The sequence below is a fragment of the Geospiza fortis genome, unplaced genomic scaffold, assembly GCF_000277835.1.
Source record: "Geospiza fortis unplaced genomic scaffold, GeoFor_1.0 scaffold138, whole genome shotgun sequence".
In the NCBI taxonomy this organism is placed as follows: domain Eukaryota; kingdom Metazoa; phylum Chordata; class Aves; order Passeriformes; family Thraupidae; genus Geospiza; species Geospiza fortis.
In genome coordinates this window covers 9400312-9419222 of record NW_005054307.1, presented here as the reverse complement: position 1 = coordinate 9419222, position 18911 = coordinate 9400312, and the positions used below count along the sequence as shown (strand labels likewise).

The following is an 18911-nucleotide window of genomic DNA, read 5'->3' as shown; positions in this document are numbered from 1 at the left end:
CCCTACAAGCAAGCTCCAAAGCTCAGCTATTTTATTTCTTACTGTGCATAGGAGTCAGATCTCAAATCTCTATAAATCCTTTAGAGTCCTGTCCTCTTTTGTAGTGTGTCTTTCCCTCTGCTTTTTTTTCTTGACACTAAAACATCCCTCAACATCTCCCCAGCATTTTCTTGTTGAAGTGATGAGCGAATCTAAATTCATCTAGGTTTGCAATTGAAATCTTTGATGTCTTTAGCACTATTTCTGAACTAAATAGCAAAATCACAAATGTGTGGCAGAATTCTGCTAAAACCATAGTCTTTCCTCTTGTGTGGCCAGAGTGTGGGAGGTTATCCACTCCAGATTTTTGCTTTTTTGCTCTGCCATTCCCTTTTTGACATGCTCTGCCTGGAGTGGAAGGAGTAAATCTTGCCTCTTACAGTAATTTTTGAGAACATTACTTCAGTTATCAAATATGTGTTATGAATTATTCTGTTCATTGCAGTAAATAAAGCATACACTGAAATTGTTCTGTTTCACAAGTAAAGCATTCCAAGCTGCATTTTTGAACACAACCTTTTTCTAAACATGATAGGGCAAAATTTCTGTGACTCCTCCAAAGCAAGATAACTGAGTTTAATACAATGGCAACTCTTGAGTTTACATCTGAGGAAATACTCTCTTACACTCTGACATGTGGGGCCTGTGAAGTCTGATGTCTAAATTGCATTCATGCAATTACACAAGATTTCCTCATTTTTGTTATTTTGTCCTTGTGTATTTGGAAATAATTGGTTCTTCCTGTATTGACTCATAATTGTAAAGAAGAAGGAATATGAAAAATTTGCATTTTCTGCATGGACTGGAATGACTATTTGAAGGCTACAGTTTAGCAGAGATTAATGACATTATGCCATTCTTGTTCCTCAAGAAATAATGAAAGAATTTTCCATTAAAGTCATGGGAGTGACACATATGCCAGATGTGGCAGTTTCATTACATCTGCCAGAGGGAGCAGACATGCAATTAGAATGGGATTATGGGTTGGTTTAAAGGTTATGTTAGTGGTTTTTTATCCACTGCATTGGAACATTATTATACAGTATAACAGTAGTGAGGAGATCAAGATCAATGAATAATGCAATTTTTTTTATTTAATTTAAGCTGATTTTAATGCTGACCCACAGTTTCTTTTCCATATACAAACAAAAACATTTTATGAAGCCATGAAAATTTTCATTAAGAATCATTGGTAACCAGAAGCACTTGCAAGAATCTATCACCTGAGCAATTTTGTTACATTATACAGGAATTCATTAGGAATTATGGTATGCAGAACTAAGTCTATGTGGCAGATGACAGCAGAAATCAAAAACCAAGAACATCTTTCCAGTGACAGATTTCTTGTTTTGCCACTTGTCAGTGAAGTACGCTCTGCCAATTGCATCAACAGGCATAATTAATACTGCTTGTCATACCATCTAGAGTAATTTGTGAAAACTTTTTCAAAATGCAATTCAGTTAAATATTTATAAAACTTGCATAGATTCCTTACAAAGTGAAACTTGTCTATAATCATTACTTTTTTAGTGTTCTTTAAATTAATTTTTATATAAGTTAAAAGTTCAGATTAGAAGATATCAGCCAATACAGCTATAAAAGGCTTCTCCTGTCGGTTGTTGAGTATAACTGGTGTTGCCAGTCTTGCACAGAAGTATTTCTTATGGAAAAGGACTCTCCTATGGTTGACATGGAGGTGACATTTGTATAATCGTTACAAATTGTAAGTTGTGATGTGAGTATTTCTAGGCTCAAAAGAGCTTGCTATACATTCAGAACAGGAAAATTAAAAACAATTAACTTATGTTGTGTTGCTTTTTGTAGAATACATTGCTTTAGCATACTAGATAAAGAACAGGAATCACCAATTTCCCTGTGCTTTGATTTAGGTCATGTAAGTGCCACTTTCTGCAAAACTTGGCTAATTAAATGCAGTACAGTTTGGTTAGTCTGATGCCAGAAAGATCAAACTATTTAGGTTTTGTATTTGGAATTAATTGTAGCCTGTTGAAATAGTGAAAATCTTACAGTAATGCCAGTGGAACATATTGGTATCCCAAGTGCTTTAATTTGCTGGAAAAGGGCTTGAGCATTGACAATATGCTCTAAGATTTTTCTCATTTGACCATGATGAACCAGAAAGTATTTCTGCAGACAGCCTCTTGCAAAGGTGGTTTTCTAAACTTCAGCATAAAAAATCCAGCTTTGGCAATAGTGTCAGAAGGGTCATCTCCATGGACTCACTCAAGAACTGCTGGGACCAGAGAATCTTCTCCATACCTTTGCCAGGAAGTATTCAGAGGCTGTCTTCTGTGATTATTAGAGAAGCCTAGGAGACTTCCTGGCATAATTAGGGAATATCATTGGTAGCTAGATACAATGTCAGTTAACATCTTTTTAAGCAAATGGAAGTAAAACTTAAAAGAAATTATTTGGGAACTGCTGATTCCCAGGTCAGTCCATTTTCTGCTAATAATGAATTACTTCTCCTTTTTTTATATGTAGCTTCACTGTAAGAGTCTGTGCAGATTTTGAAGGTCAAAGTATTTCAGATGAGATAGGTAAGAAATAATTTCTATTGCTGTAATTTACTCTATTCCTGCTCCATTTCAAATGTATTTTTTCCTACACTTGGAAAGACAATATGAGTGAGATCCTCCTAAGGCAAGAAAATGCTGTTTAAAAGAAAGTAATTATATATATATATATATATGTATATGTATATATATGTATATATTTAGAGAGAGAGAGAGAGAGAGAGAGAGATGTGTGTGTGTGTGTATAAATGTAAACCTTTTATTACTCACTTAAAGGATTTTTGTTTCAGTTTAAGTCATTTTCTAAATAAAACCAAGAATGTACCTTGTTGGAGAATGTTCTGTTTTGGAAAAATATTAAATTAAAGGGACACAAGTCCTGTGCACATATGATCTGTCAATGAAATAAGAAAGCTTAAATTATACATCCTGCATAATTTGGATCAAAACCTAGTGGACTTTTAAACAGACAGGCAGCTAAAGCATGGATTAGTTTTTCTTGGAAGACTTGCTTAGGTTAATTAATCATAATACAGAATGAATTCCTTACTGTTTTATTTCTGTTAAATCAATAACTAATTTATTTATTTGTATCCTTTAGTGCTGAAAGGTGAATTGCAGTTAGATTCATTGAAACAGAAAGGAGCTGTTAAGAGGACCCTCTTCTTTGATTACCATCAGTCACATCACTACTTCTCCATTGTGATAGAAAGACAGAAACAACTCCATTGCCAGGACTTCCTTGTTTATCTCAGAGTAAGTTGTTTGAAATATTTTGGACTTTCATCATTGTTTGAGTGGTACCAGGGATTTAAAGATAGTAATAAAAAGGAGCCACTGGAAAAGGAAGAGTAATTTCCAAAATTACAGAAATGGGATACAAGATAGATTTCATTTGTATTTTCAGTATGTCCAGAGAATTCTGCTACCTTGAAAAATTCCTTGTGTAAATCTTTGGCTCATCTTTTGTCTATATAAGTAGAAAAGAAAGACTGGTTTTGAAGACTGTAGATTTTTTCTGTGTAAAAATACATTAATTTCACACTGTTCTAGAAATTCTGATCAAATACTGCATCTTCTGATACAAAAATGCAAGATTGCTTTCCATTTTTGGTATCACTTTTTAGGTTTTTTTTTAGTATTCACAGTGCAGTAATGAACAAATCATGTTAAATATCATGCCAATTTAGGTTCAAAAGATTTTAAAGGAGTCTTACCAGAAATATTTGCCTAAAATTCATACAGTTTTAAAAATGTTTTAAAGATTTTTTGAAATGTTTTTAGAAAAACTAAAACTATGAAATTGAAGTTGTAAAGGAGAAAGGATCAACACTTCCTCACTTGCAAGTGGGGTTACCTCATGCAATTCAAGTAGATTATTCCAAGTCTGATCCAAGAAATGCAGTGGGAGGTGAAATGGCAAAGTTTCAAGCACTATGTAAGGACATATCTAGGCAGTAAAGGTGGTTGAATTTTACCATTGCTAAGTCTTATAAATTCTTAGTTATGGTACAAACCAGCAGTATTACCTCCACAAATCCACACATGCCCTACCTCTATTTCAAAAGGAAGGAGGGCAGTAGCTGACAGGAGTTGGTTCTGTGTGTCTCTCTTAAACAGCTTCATTTAGGCTAATACTTTGAAAAATTTCTGAGTCTACTCAGCTCAGCCAGCTTCTTCCAGATGTGGGGCTGTGGAGGCAATGTGTTCTGGGCATTCCAATTACTGGTGAGTCACTTTGCTTTCCTAATGACACCACGTGCAGCCAGAATTTGGCCAGTATCTGTCAAAGAACCATGTCTTACCTTCAATAAAGACTACATCTTTACCTTCAGGAGTCTGAATCTGTTGTCTTACTGTACCAACTGAAATAATCATAGTAAACCATTGGTTCTTATTATGTGATTATTACTCACAGGATGAAACAGAATTTAGAGATAAATTATCTCCCATCAATATAAACTTCAATTATAGTTTGGATGAGTCCAGTTTTGAAGATAGTTTGACTGTGAAGCCAATACTGAACTATTACCAGAAAAACTCACTAGCAGAGCAGGTATGAGTTTTGCATGTCACATTTTCTGTATATAATCATGAAAGCATTTACAAATATTATGCGTGTCATCTTCCTTAAAAGAGAAAGCCAGAAATTAGATGACAGGGATTTAATTAATACAAAATGTAGATTGAGCATAAAACTAGAACCAACAGGCCTTTCAAGTATCTCCAAGACTTTCTTGTTTTGATTGCCTTCTAGAATATGTAAGCCAAGTTAGTGTGGGAAAGGGCCTGAAGATTATATTGTTCTGCTAAGGACATATTTGACCATCTAAATAGTCTCCAACCTCTGACTACCACATGAAAAGGAACTTACAGAAAGAATAAAAAGATTTAATTCAGTAAAGCAGTGCTAGTGGTATTTAAGACAGGTTAGCAATATTTAATGAAGTGATTTGGACTTTAAGGCATGTAGTAACTGTATTATATTTTTTTTTATTTTGCAATGATACAGGCTTACATTCTGGTTGATTGTGGGGAGGACAACTTATGCATTCCTGACCTGCAACTTTCTGCAGTGCCGTAAGTGAAATAAAATATATTATGCTGTATATAAAAAGTCCAGACACTGCTAACTGTTGCAACAGAATGATGTAGAACACAGTTCTGTTATTTACTGTAGCTAATCACTCTTACTTGACTTCCAGATTTTAATTTGTGCATCCATTTCAGCTATAAAACCAAGAAATGGAGAAATATACTTGCAAACCACATTCATGATGTTTAATGGTTATCTTAGAAAATATAGTTTGCAGGTGTTTGTTAGAGTGGCTCTAGTTCTCTGAAAACCAAGAACTAGAGTTCTGATGATACAAATGATACAAATTGTTGTTCATAGGAGATTTCAAGTTTTTTATTTCAGTGTGCCAGTGACTTTGAACTTGGACACAATTCTCCTGAATTCAATATACAGTGAAGTAAATTAATCTCAAAATAAAATTTTCAAAACATGGCAACAGTGTCTCCTGTGGAGGGAGAAATATGCCAAGCAGGACAAGTGGGGAATGTCTGAGAGTTACCTGACTCTCATCAAATCAGTCTGTAGCTGTGAAACAAGGGCACAGTGCCATTGCAGGTCTCAGGAGAATTTCTGTCATTGTTTGTATTACAATGGATATGAGATAATTACCACCTTTGTCTCCTCCAGAAAACAATGCTCATGAGACCCCTGTGGCAAGTGGTTCCTCCACTAAATACTTCTTGCTGTTTAGAAAGTAGTCAGGCTCTGAAATTTTTTACCAGTTACTTTCAAGTTTTGTGATAGTCCATTTTGGCCACAGTGGTGTTTTCTCTTAACCTCTTTTCTACCCAGGTGCTGGTATACTTTTTCATGCAGTCATTTTTATAGAAAATGTTTTATTTTTTGTTCACAGAGTGTTTTCCAGAGCAGATGCTCTGAGAGCAAAATGTCCTTCTGCTTTATTCAAATGTAAATCCTAACTGTGCATGTTTTAACTCCTGACAAGTAGTGTATTCTCTACAGGGATACAGATCAGCTAATAATTGGAGAAGAAAACTGTGTCATGCTCATAATAAATCCAAGGAATGATGGGGAAGGAGCCTATGAAGCTGAGCTACATATAAAGATTCCACCTGAAGCAGATTACACTGGGGTTGAACGCAACAACAAGGTAAAGTAAAATCAAGATGTTAGTGATCTCAAAGGAGACAACTGAGAGCAAGGATAACCTACATAGGCTGTACCAGCTGAAAGCAGCACATAAAGAGGTTCTTTTCAGGAAGGGAGATTCCATCAACTCTCGGCTATCCTTGCTTACACAGCTCAGGGCAAAGGTAAGCCAGGCCTCCAAAATATGGGAAGGACAGGACCATTCTGTTCAGACCCAGCTCAGGTTCATTCCCATTAACCCAGCTCCTTCCCACTAACTTCTTTATAATACTACACAAATATTGTCACATTTCTTCTAGGAATAGAGGTATTCACATACCTATACTTATTCACAGTTCCTATGTTCAGATTTTGAACCAGTAAACAATACCAGTAGCAGAAAGTAATAGTGCCAAATTCCCTTAGTGCTTCCAGCCTGGGATCCCATGGTACCAACCCCCTGTCAGAGCCCTGCTGACCCCCAGACACTTGGACACTGCTGTCTCCCCTCACAGCACACCAGTGTTTTACCATTATTAAGGGTGTCCCAGTCTCCAGTATCCTGAATAGTTGGACATTACTGCAGTATAAAATTGACAAAGTTGCTTTCCCTTGTTGTCAATTCTTTCATGTTATGAATGGACCAAAAATGCAATTAAAATGTAAAATGTGCCAGTGTTCACAGAAGGACTAATGTTGACTGAAATCCTGCTGAGCTGTACTGAACATTCAGTGTTTTTCCTTTTTGGGTCTGTTTGTTTTTTTAAGAGCAAAGATGAAACCCTACCCTGCAAACAAGCAGAGCGCTCATGTATTCTCTGTAGGACAGCAAGTCTGAATTGCCTCATCTGCACATATATCTCCCAGGCTGTTGCAACATGAGCCTGCTTTTTTCTGTTAGTGCCTGGAATGTTCAAAAGGGCCTCAAGGGTGAGAGTGGGAGAAAGCAAGTTAATTTCCTTTCTGAAGGCAAATGTTTTTAAGGAAGCTGAAAGTAACTTACAAGGTATTTCCTTATTCTCCTTCTGTCAGTGACTTTATTAATGGGCTTCTAGCCTAGTTTGAAAAAAATTCCAAGAGGTAATGCTATCATCAAAGATGATAGAAATTCTCTGCAACCTCACCTCTCAGAAATATATCTTCAAGACACCAGCCTTTTCCTGCTGCCTGTTCCTTTTGTTCTCCTAGCAAAGCCACTGTTTTTTTTGGACTGTAATCTACAATACTAAAGTTCTCTTTAACATGCTACAAATGGTTACCTTTTTCCTTTGTTCCTCTTTAGAAATCTTTTGCTATTCTTTTGGATGTTACCAAGGTGTCAGAGGAGGCACTAATTCCAAACCCCAAGCGTGTATTAGCACATATCTATTTTAAGGACCTGGGGGTGGGAGTAGACAAGAGGCTGGACATAGTTGTCAATGTGCACTCCCAGCCCAGAAAGTCAAATGTGTCCTGGGCTACATCAGCCTTCCAGTACCTGAAGGGAGACTAAAAGAAAGACACAGAGAGACTTCTTACACTGCCATGTTGTGACAGGACAAGGGAGAATGAATTCAAACTGAAAGAAAGGAGGTTTAGATTAGATACTAAGAAAATTCCTTGGCTGTGAGGGTGGTGAGGCACTGGAACAAGTTGTCCAGGGAAGCTACAGATGCCCCATCTCTTGAAATGTTTAAGGCCTGGTTGGATGGAGCAGCCTGGTCTAGTGGAAGGTGACCTCTCCACAACAGGGAGGGTGGAATGAGATGATTGTTATGGTCCCTTCCAATCCAAACCATTCTCTGGTCTGGACCAGAGGGAAATCATTCAGAGCTTTTTACCATTATGGGAAAAATTTCATTCTATAGTGCCAACACAATAGACTCATGGAGAAAGGAAGGAAAGATCTGGGTGCTTTGGAAGAGTAAAGAGAAGTTAGAATAGGTTGAGAAGAAGTTTTAAAGTTAGAATACTTTTTCTTTTGAAGACAAAATTTTAAAAACCCAGGAAGCACAATACAACTACTTCATTCTTTTCAGATTTTGGGGAAGATAAAAATGCCTTTCTGACAAATTCAATTCTGAATCCTTGTAGATAAAAAACTGCCTTCCCTTTCTCCACATTTACTTAGCTTGCTCACACACATAATTTATTTCATATTCTTTGCTTTTTATACTTCATTCAAATAGACATCATCATGTTATTTCAGAGAAGGATCAAAACATTAGTCCTACTTGCTACATCATTTTTAGTGTCTTTCTGCATTTCAAGGACTAGTTTCACAAGGATTACAAATGGCACTGAAAGTAAGTTTATTCTTCCTATTGTTTTTAAATGGTAAATGTATATTTCTTTAAACTATGTTTTTTGCAATATTATCGTTCCATTAAGTAAACTAAAATATTAACTTCTATGTTCATTTGGAAAAAAAATTGATATTGTAAATTTCTTCTAAAATTTTCTAAATGTAAATTCTTCTGTTAGCAGGATGACTAAACTCTTAGGGGTCATAATATCAATGAGTATGAGTATAAATGAGAGGGGCTCAATTCATTCAACTTATAGAGCTTTGAGCAATTTGAACTGACAAGATAACAGAAACACTGGATGCAGTAAACACTAAAGTATTTGGAAAAAAGATCTGCAGGCACTTTTTGAGGCATGGACTAGAGGTGAAAATTACAGTTTTCATGTCAGTTGCAGTGGAGTCAGGATTCCAGTTCTTATTTTTATGTTTGTGTTATATCCTGACAATGGGACATCTGTGACTGCTCCTGAAATATACCTAATTTAATGCAAACCAATTTCAGCAGACCGGTAGATTTATGGTAGAGCCTATTGCAATCATGTTCTTAAAGCTCTGCCTCTAGGATTGCATTTCCTCTTGGTTGCATCCATGTTTACAGTCCTGTGTGTAGCTTTTTTCTCCAAACTGGAGAATTCCTGGTATTAAGGCAGAGATAAGATCCTCCTCAGAGCCAACAAATCAGGCAGAGTAAGACAAGAATAAAAGAAATGGAATTTGATACATTTCAGATGGAACTGAAATATCTGTAGAATCAAATAATTCAATTACACTATCATAATTTCAAACTGACTGTATTTATAGAGGATATTTGTCTACTGTGGGGCTATTCTGGATTAAGTCTAGCTAATAAAGAAACACACATTAAGTGCTTAAGAGAGAAACACCTTAAGTGCTCCTGTCCAGCTCTGCTTTTTTTCTTTATTTCATGTTTACAATGTATTGTGTTATTCTATATCACTTGAATTGCTCTTAGAAGCTGATGAAGTCAAAAACTTCACTGAAAATCCACTTGCCTTCTACCTCCTCCCTTCAGCTTTGTGCAATATAGTGTTTGACCTGCCTCAGTTGGCATTATCTTCTTATCTCAGACCTGATCCTGTAGAATATTGCACACAGACTGCATAAAAGATTAACAACATTTTGCAGAAATGGGATCATATGCAAGTGGAGAGGCAAGTGAATACGTGTGATTTTAAAGTCTGAGGTCAGGGACATGATTTTGGAGCTTCATTGATTCCTGCAGATGCTGACACTTCTTTCAGTCAAAAGCTGAGGACTGAAATAGAATGACTTTAAATGAAATCAAGTGTGTTTTTCACCAGTTGTATTGTGGAAAAACTTAGAAGGTCCAGAAACCAGGTAAATGAGAAAATTACCACAGCTTCTCTGGTTCCTGGAAACCCATTGGCTTGCAGTAACTGTTCATATGCAGTAGTTGTGAATTTACTGAAATTAGCTGCAATGAAGAAAGTATAACCCCGTATATTACCTCATATTGCCAGCAGTAGATCCAGAGACAATATATACTGCTGTATGGTACATTCCTACACCACAACAGTCCCTAACATGACTGTGTGTTTGAGCCCCCAGCCATTGCCTGAACACTGTGCAATAACCCTTTGCTCCATGGTAAAGCTGCCCGTATTGAACAGCTCAATCCTGCCTTAGTAGCAAAAGCTGGAACCCAAATTCTTATGGAATAATTAGTAAATCAGGCAAATACAAAGCATTAACAGATATTTGTTACACACCAAAACCACGTATTTTGGCAGAACTGCCTCTGTTCAGGCTGGAAACTGCAGACTGGTGAAGGTCACATCCAGACAGGTATTGCAGTGGATAAGCTCTGAGCCATTTCCCCCATGCCCTTCTGAACTAAAGCATGGCACTCTTAAAATGAGAAAAAGACCTGAAACATTTTTTCTTATATGGAAATTCTTAGACTAGGTACATTATGGCTGGCTAGATGAGACATGATTTGATCTTGGTGAAGGCGAAGACTACTCTTCATACATCAACTAGATATATAAATATACATCAACCAGAAGATCCCCTAATCAACCATTTAAATCAACTAATCCATCCCATTTTCGTCATTAACTAAAATTTGAAGGTGATGGTAAAGGAAAAAGGAAGTTTTTTACTTGCCAGCTTGTGTTTAACTGTTGTGGCATCAATTCATCACTACAACCACAAAAAAGTTTCAAGTTTGTAGGCTGCCTGGATTACTTAAAGCATCCAATCACTTTCTAGTGAAAATTCACCCTGGGAGCACATGTGATAATTGTTGGGGTTTTACTTCTGCTCAAGACTGCCAAAAACACTGTGTGTTGCTACAGAAATGTGATTTGCTACCAATGTCAGGTAGAAGGGCTTTGTGGCAAACCCTTCCATCCGGCTGAGTTACACGTGAATGTAATGATGCTGACAACAGTAGGTGTACAAATCTCAGCTCTTACTAGCTTCCTGCCTGGTTTTAATTTTCCTATTTTGTACTTAACTACCTCAAAAACATGATCAGTGCAAAAACAAAGACACTAAATCTCATTATGGAAATCATTCTACCACGGTTGACCTTTTGTCACATCTTTAGACTGCACAAATTAGCTTTTGTGATGCTGGTCAGATAAATCCTGCAGCATTAATCATTTTTAGTCTAGGAACATAGCCTTCAGATTGCAGAAGAACTCCTTGAAAAACTCATATTTTCTCAGCCTTTGAGGGACAAAAAAGATATGTGATAAGGGCTGGTTTACTTTGTGTTGGTCTATAGTACAACATCTTTAAAGAAACTGCCAAATATCTAATACAAATGAGTAGTTATTTTTTACTTTTAGACTTCAATTTCAACCCCTCTCCCCCAACAAAAGCAAAACTATAAACCCACACATCAAGATCAAATGGACAATTTTCCAGACACGTTTGATTCCAACTGTGTTAACACCCTCTTTTCTCTCATGCATTGCTTCCCACCTCTAATTAACCAGCTGGAAAGAATGTAAAAATGCTTCCCTCCCAACCCTAGAGGGGCTTGGGAAGGCTATTAGTGCACTGGACATGCTGTGTAACAAACTTTTGTTTCCTCCTAGCAAACTGTAAAAATGTCAGCGTACCATGAGGTGTGTGCTGAGGGCATGCTTCACATGGCTCTGTTTAGGACATGCCCTGTCTTTTCTTTTAATCTCAGGAAGTTACAAGGACAGCATGTCCATGCTGGCTTTTACAGATAGGGCAAATTGGTACAGAGATTTCCCAGGTCTTTTTATATAGAGGGCATGAGCTCATTCACACTGCTTCATCTGCGAGAATCACAAATGAGCAGAAAGGTAATGCAACTTGCTGCATCCTGCTTTTACGAAGAAGGTTTACTTCTGCACATACATGGAAATGCCTTCATTTACTGAAGATGTCAGAGGAAAACAAAAAAAAAACCCACAACGCATTTTATTGCAAACCACCCACATTTTATCGTTTTGCTTTATTCTGTATTTCCTAGCTTGCACTGTTTTACAGCTGTACCTCCTTTTGTGGAGTTTGTTTTGTTTACAGATGATATTACTAGTGATAAGGATTGCTATAAACAACAAAAAACTTTATATCTGATAATGTGAAAATCTATCACCTTTGTTGCTAATATATAAACACACATAACAGGTTGTTTTTATGGAAGTATTTAACATTCTTAGTATTTTACCACAGATTGGAAAACAAAGATCTAGAATTGATCCCTACTCAAGTTTTGCCAATGTCAGAAATTCATTATAGAGATTTCTTGTGATGGATTTGTAATTGATTGGATTGAATCTGTAATTACTGTGAGACCTATTCTTCTCACTTAGTTTTGTCTACTCTTTGTTTCTCTGTTGAGTCATTATGGCCATAGGAATGATTCACAACAACAAAGCAGTATGGTAAAACTAGACATACAGTGATCTCATCCTTGTTCTTAAGGTACTGGGAAACTATCCTGTTTGTTTTTCCCTGGCATCAGTTTTCCCCCGTTGTCTGACAATAACCAACTAAATGTTTTGATAGTGCTCTGAGCAGGTGTCTGAAATCAAAAGAAAGGTCACAGTCAAAAAGGCATCACTTTCCCAACTGGATCCATTTCACTGTGATCTCTGACCTCTATATTGGTGTCCTTTTGTTGCAGGCCCTGCGTGTGTTGAGCTGTGATTACAAGATGGAAAATGAAACTAGAATGGTGGTTTGTGATCTTGGGAACCCCATGGTGGCTGGCGCAAACGTAAGGGAAAACCAGATGCATTTACTGATTTTTATCTAATTGAATTTTAAAGAGGAACAAATGGAAATTTATTCAATTACCAGAATGTGTCCCAATAAGCAGCACATAAACCAAATTATTTACCTGAACAAGAAATTGTTGGTGTAATAAGAGGCAGAACTGTGCTTTTGAAAAAGTAGCAATTTGTTTTTCTAGAAGATTAATTATGCTAGAACTTGGGGTTTATGTCACTCAAAGAAAATGACTCCATTTATCACTATGATTTCATTAGAAGCTGCACTAGTTTAATGAGAATTCCAATCTATAATGTGATCAGTTTATTTCTCCCTTTTAGAATCCTCTCTACTTAAAACATAAAGATATATGCATAGTAAATGACAACTTTGTCAGCCCGATTCTCATCTTGAGTGCATAAGGGTTGTATTACCAGTTTATATCACAATTTATATCAAGGAAAGTGTGTTTGGAATAAACTTATGCTTTAAAGTTATTATTTTAATTCTAAAGATTTCCCTAAAAAGTAAAAGTATCATCCTAAAAAGTAAAAGTAAAAGTAATTGAAAACATTTCTGAGGAATGGAATTTTCATAATGGGATGATGGGATGCAATGACAGCCTCTCATAAATCATTTTACACATTAGATGGAATGATGGTAGCTTTGTTTTTGGACAAAAGCAGAACTGCATAATAAGTGATGATGAACACTAGATAAGGATAAAAAATGGGTTTGGAGATAAAAAATTCCACAATTGTCATTCTTTGTCCCTATGTCATGACAAAACAACCCAGGAAATCTGAGAAGTGTTAAATCCAGGAATGTTCAGTTATGGATACTCTTGCAGAGGAATTTAGTGTTTCTCATAAATTCATAAGTTCTACAAATATTTAACTAAAAGAAAATAATCCAAATATTGATACTTAGATAAAAAACTGTCCTAATAAAAACAAAGCAATCAACATCATAAACATATACCAGGAATAAATAACAGCTTTTAATTGAAAACTACTACTGTTTGAAATTATATTGGATCTATGGCTTTGCAAAGAAACCAAAGCAAATTTCTTTAGTATTTTCAAAATACCTACTAAGTTAAAGTTTATCCTATGGAAGATCAGTATTTCAATCTTCAGCCTCTCTGTAGAGGGGGGCTTTCCTGGCCTCTTTTAATTTTGAAGCAGTTCCTGTCTGACCCTTGACAGAAGAACCAAATGGGTCATATTATTGGAGATTGGAATTAGAATAAGTTTCTTCAGATCTTTGGGGTAGCCTGAGATCAGCCACACAACTTGAGAAAGTGAGGGCAGGTGTCTCATAGAGTCACCTGCTTGCATGGCCACAGGCAGTCCCAGAGATTCTTTGACACTACAGGAAACCACTGAAAATTAAGCTCCAGTTGATGGACCTCCTGGGAAGAGGAATCTTCCTGGTGAGGATCCTTCTACATTGAACTACTTTGAACAAAAGTCTGAAGAGATTACTATAAGCATTTTCTGAGAAGGACATAGACAAGAAGGCCAAAAGATTTTGTAGGTTTTGTTTTATTTTACTTAATGGAAATCCTAAAAAGGAAAAGTAATTGAAAACATTCTGAGGAATGGAATTTTCATAATGGGATGATGGGTTGCAATGACAGGCCAAAGCATGAGACAAATTCAAATTCAAGGCAAATAATTTCTTGTACTGATAAGGCAGTAATTTTACTTATCTGCTTAGTAGTTTCCTAGTTAGTGTCAAGGCAGAAGCAAAATCTCAAGATACAGACAGAAGTGGCCAAGAATATTGTGGGTGATTTGGATGCAGCGGAGTGGGGCAGGAGAGCATAAAACCCCTTGGGCTGGAAGAGAAAAGGAAGACCAAACACGAGAGACACCAACTTGTATGCCAAGAAGGAAATCTTTGCAGTTTGCATATTGTCATAAGCATAAGCAATGGAAAGGTCTGAGTGTACAGGTGTTAGACTACAAACCCTAATATTCCTCCCTTTGAATCCAAAGCCCTGTTTCCACATCATCCTTCACCCAAACTGCCAGCACTAGCAGTGTGAAGCCTTCAGGAACGCCATTTGGTGGCCACTAAAACATTACTACTCTTGCCTGTCTCTTTATGAATTTTCACAGCATAACTAATCCTTCTTCTCTTCAGAATCAACTCTAGGACTGCTCTATGTTCCATTACCAAATACTACTAAGCAAACTACTCCATAAAGAGAGAAGTAGCAGAATAAAACAGCAGGGTCCATAACTTATTCAAAGGTTTTCTACTTTAGAACAAACTAATCCATCCCTTTAAAATTGAAGCGTAACAAGGTAGAGCATTACAAACCCAGATGGCATCATTGTTTAATTAGAGTAAGTGAAATCTTAAATCCCAAATTTATCTTTGAAACCAGCTCTCATGGAAGCTCAGTAAAGGTGAAAGGACTTGTGTTTTTTCAGTCCAAACATATTTGTGATGGCAAATGTACTTCCAAAAGCAAAATACCAGCCCTTTGTACAAATTGCATAAATCTCAAAAGGTTGCTCTGATCCATTTCCAGTTTTGCAAAACAATTCTGCTCTGGCAGGAGATCAGTTATTCTCAAAATACTCAGTCAGAAAGGGACTCTTTGTGGAAGTTGTGAGTGGGAAGGAAGGGTTAGGTCAAAATTGAACATTCCTAAAACTCCTTAACTATTGAGTCACCTTAATGACTTGCCAGCACCCTGAAATCCTAGAATTCTTGAGCTCTTGAAGATCAACTTCTGAGTATGAGGGTTATGTTGGGATTTTGTAATATAATCTATGGGATATTACTGCAGCAGACTACAGGGTTGTCTGATACCTTACATCTTCAAAATGCATTATGTCATCTGTGTCCTTAAAATTGTTTACTGGCCACAAAAAGTATTTCATCTTTTCAGTAATATCTTTGAAATTAAAAAAAAAAGATGGAAAAGTAAAAATGAAGATAAAAAAATTGGTAAGGAAAACCTCAATGCCAAATAGCCCAGAATGCAAACTAAATGTCTGACAACGTCTCGCTGGCAAAGATTGTTCAATATACTTATTTATGACACTGAAATGGATCAGACTGACAAGCTTCCTAGTGCCTGTTCAGTGGCATTAGCAAGTGAGAAAATTCTAGTAGAAAAGTTTATAGAAATTAATAGAAACAAGGTTAGAAGACTGGAGGCTTGGAAGGTCTTGCCTATTTCTTGGTATGTACCAAATTGATTCTTCAAGAGCACCAGGTTTTATCTTTCTTTAGCACTGTAAGACACTTCATAAAAAGCTACACCTTGTCTCCCAGCATACTCCTAAATTCTGTCAAACATAATAGGTTAAAACTTATTAGTAATAGCAGAAATGTCATGTATTTCAAAGATACATGATGTTACAAACGTGGAAATAATGCAGTCTTAATTAAACTTACTTCACTTTGAAAATTTTAAGTAAAAATAAATTCTGATACAATTCTGATACAATTTCTATGCTACTAAAATAAGGATATTGAATAATTGCTAAGTTATGTGTTCAAGCAAGTTAAACTCCTTTGGCCTCAGTGGGTTTTCGGCAAGGGCATGTGAGCATCCTTGCCCCATTTTATTAGTAGCAAAGTCAAGGGTTACATGACATTAACAAAGTCATATGACTACACAAAGACAACATCTGCAACTTATTAGAGTTGTACAGTAGGAGTGTGTTTCACTATTAAATAGGGGATGAAGCCTCAGGGGTGTAATAGATCATCAGAGCTGCGGTTCATGGCTGCTCTGTCTGATGAAAATTTTATCTTTGGTTCATCAAATGTTTTTTCTGCTGTAAGTGGAAACAAATTTATTTAGGCTGGTTAGTAAAAACAGGAAGAGAAATGGTGAGTTTAATATCTGGAAATATTTTATCTAAAAGACAAAAGTCATTATATTTTTAAAGGTGAATGGAATATCAGTAGAGTTGCTAATATCATCTCCAAAAAGTGTGCTTAAAATTAAAATTAAAAAAGAGCTTACATCTTTATCCCAAGTCAGCTATTCAAATTTTGAGCAATTTAATGAGTACTGTCTTTTCATCTGAAAGATTTTGCTTCAAAAAGGAGAGATCTACTGTAACTATGAAATTAAGATCATCAGAATTCGAAGATTTGAACTCACCATTCAGTTTATGATGACAGTATTGGTTCAGCTTGAGTCAGCTGAAAGTAGCTGAAACATGGTAGGTACATTTTGTTCTGGTGATGGATTGTGTTGCACCACTGCAAATGAAGAAATAGGAGAATTGAATGAAAAAAAATGGTGGGAAAAAGGAATTGCTTAAACATATGAAATGACATTCACAGAAGAAAATTCCTTGTCTTCAATGGTGTTGAATTTAAGTCCCTACATTGGTGTGTCCTGTCCTGTTTTAACAAGGTTTCCTCAAATATTCTGAGGAAATGATGCCAAGCAGACAACCTTTTTTTCTTCCCCCCCACCCCCCAGTCCAGTCAGACATTGGCAGAAATGAGGGAATGATGTCCTCATTTCCTGATGCCTTTTGATGAATTTCTCACAAAGATTGTTTGTCCACATGGAGAATGTATCTATGTTTTACCATACTTTTTTTTTTTTAATGCAAGTACAATGTGCATGTTATCCTGAAAAAAATTCTGCCATTAGGCCAGGTGGAAGGTAGAGGGGGAGTGGAAGTTGTAGGAATTGAAAAATTCACATTTTGAAAATTACCAGATTTAAAACATGCAGATGAAAGAATTAAAAACAATAATTTAAACATTGCAGTAGAATTTAATTAATTGAACATTGAGGACAGATGGCATCTCCTGCTACTCATGTGCCACTTACACACTGGGGCTGTAAATGTGTCCAACAAGATGCTTATAGAGACCCCACCACGGGCTATTGTATATTTTTTCTTTAGTTAGCCCTTCTCTCTTCTGAATAAACTTGGTTTGCTTATCCCTGCTCTTCTTTCAAAGCAAATGGAAATTGTCAAAAGGAGGAAGCCAGGTCTGCTTAAACACAAAGCAGCACCAGTGGAAGCACTTACCTCCTTCAGTTTTGGGGCCTGTGTGTTTTACTCTCTCCTCTGGTCACTCACTCCAAGTTGTAGCAAATTGAACTGCTAATATAACTTTGAAGCTGTATTCCTCTTAACAGAACTCCAATGGAAAAAAAAAATCAAACTAGAAGTAAATTGAACTGCTGCTAATTTAGCCTCAGGTGCTCAGTCAGCCCCACGACACCTGAAGCAGGCACTGCAGAGCTGCCAGGTGCAGAAACAGTGCAGGGGGCTCTGCAGACTTGGACAAGGGTGTGCATGGATGGAGGATGGGATCAGAGCTGCCAGACAACTGTTATTTGCCTTTGGCTTGGCTTGGCAAAGCAAACACTGCCTGGATGAAGAAGGGCCCACTGCTGTGTTCTTGGGAGTGTTCTTCTCTATTCCTCTGATCTTTCCTCGCTCCAGCCAAGTTTTCCATCTGGTGACATACAGAGGCAGGAGGGTATTTTTTCCTGAGAACAACTAGATGATGTTATTTCATACTAATTTTGAAAAGCAGCAGTATCCAGTATAAGTCTGTGAAATGCAATGTTGAACAGTACTGCTTTATTGATCAGGAGATCAACTGTTTCTAGTAACCTGTTGTTTTGTTTCTTTCTCAGTTCTCCACAGGCATTCGATTTTCTGTTCAGCATTTTGAAAATGCAGATTTAAGCATCAATTTTGAGCTGCAAATAAAAAGGTTAGATATTTTATCAAGAGCATGGTATTTGAAATTATTAAATCCTTTTGGCATGTGAAGTTTATGATATAATAAGGTCCCTTTTCAGTATCAGTAATTATTACAGGGGCTTTCCAATGGTAGTTTATGTCAGGAGGATTTTTGAGGTTGGAACCTCATTAACTATTAGGAGAATCAGTCCTATTTCTTTAAAATTCAGGTTATTCAGGTATTTCTTTAAAATTCAGGTTAACCGAGTTTTTAAGCATCTTCTGCAGATTTGCCAAATCTGAACTTTATTTTATGCTTCAGAATTAATAAACGGTAATCATTTTGTAACAAAGGTGAATATGCACAAACATATCTTGCTCTGAATTAAACCAGACATGCTTCATCTTCACAAAAATTTAGAAAATCAAAGGAAAGCAGTTAAAAT

The 18911-nt window shown here is 36.5% G+C and overlaps 1 protein-coding gene across 1 annotated transcript in view; it reads left to right on the top strand.

Annotated features, from left to right (window-relative positions):
• The window catches only part of ITGA8 (integrin subunit alpha 8), a 117203-nt gene that overhangs the window by 52882 nt on the left and 45410 nt on the right, over positions 1-18911 (top strand). Inside the window, 7 exon segments of the mRNA XM_031066830.1 lie at positions 2545-2600; positions 3178-3332; positions 4495-4632; positions 5089-5156; positions 6118-6265; positions 12684-12776; positions 18417-18496. Coding sequence (XP_030922690.1) covers positions 2545-2600; positions 3178-3332; positions 4495-4632; positions 5089-5156; positions 6118-6265; positions 12684-12776; positions 18417-18496 — 738 coding nt within the window.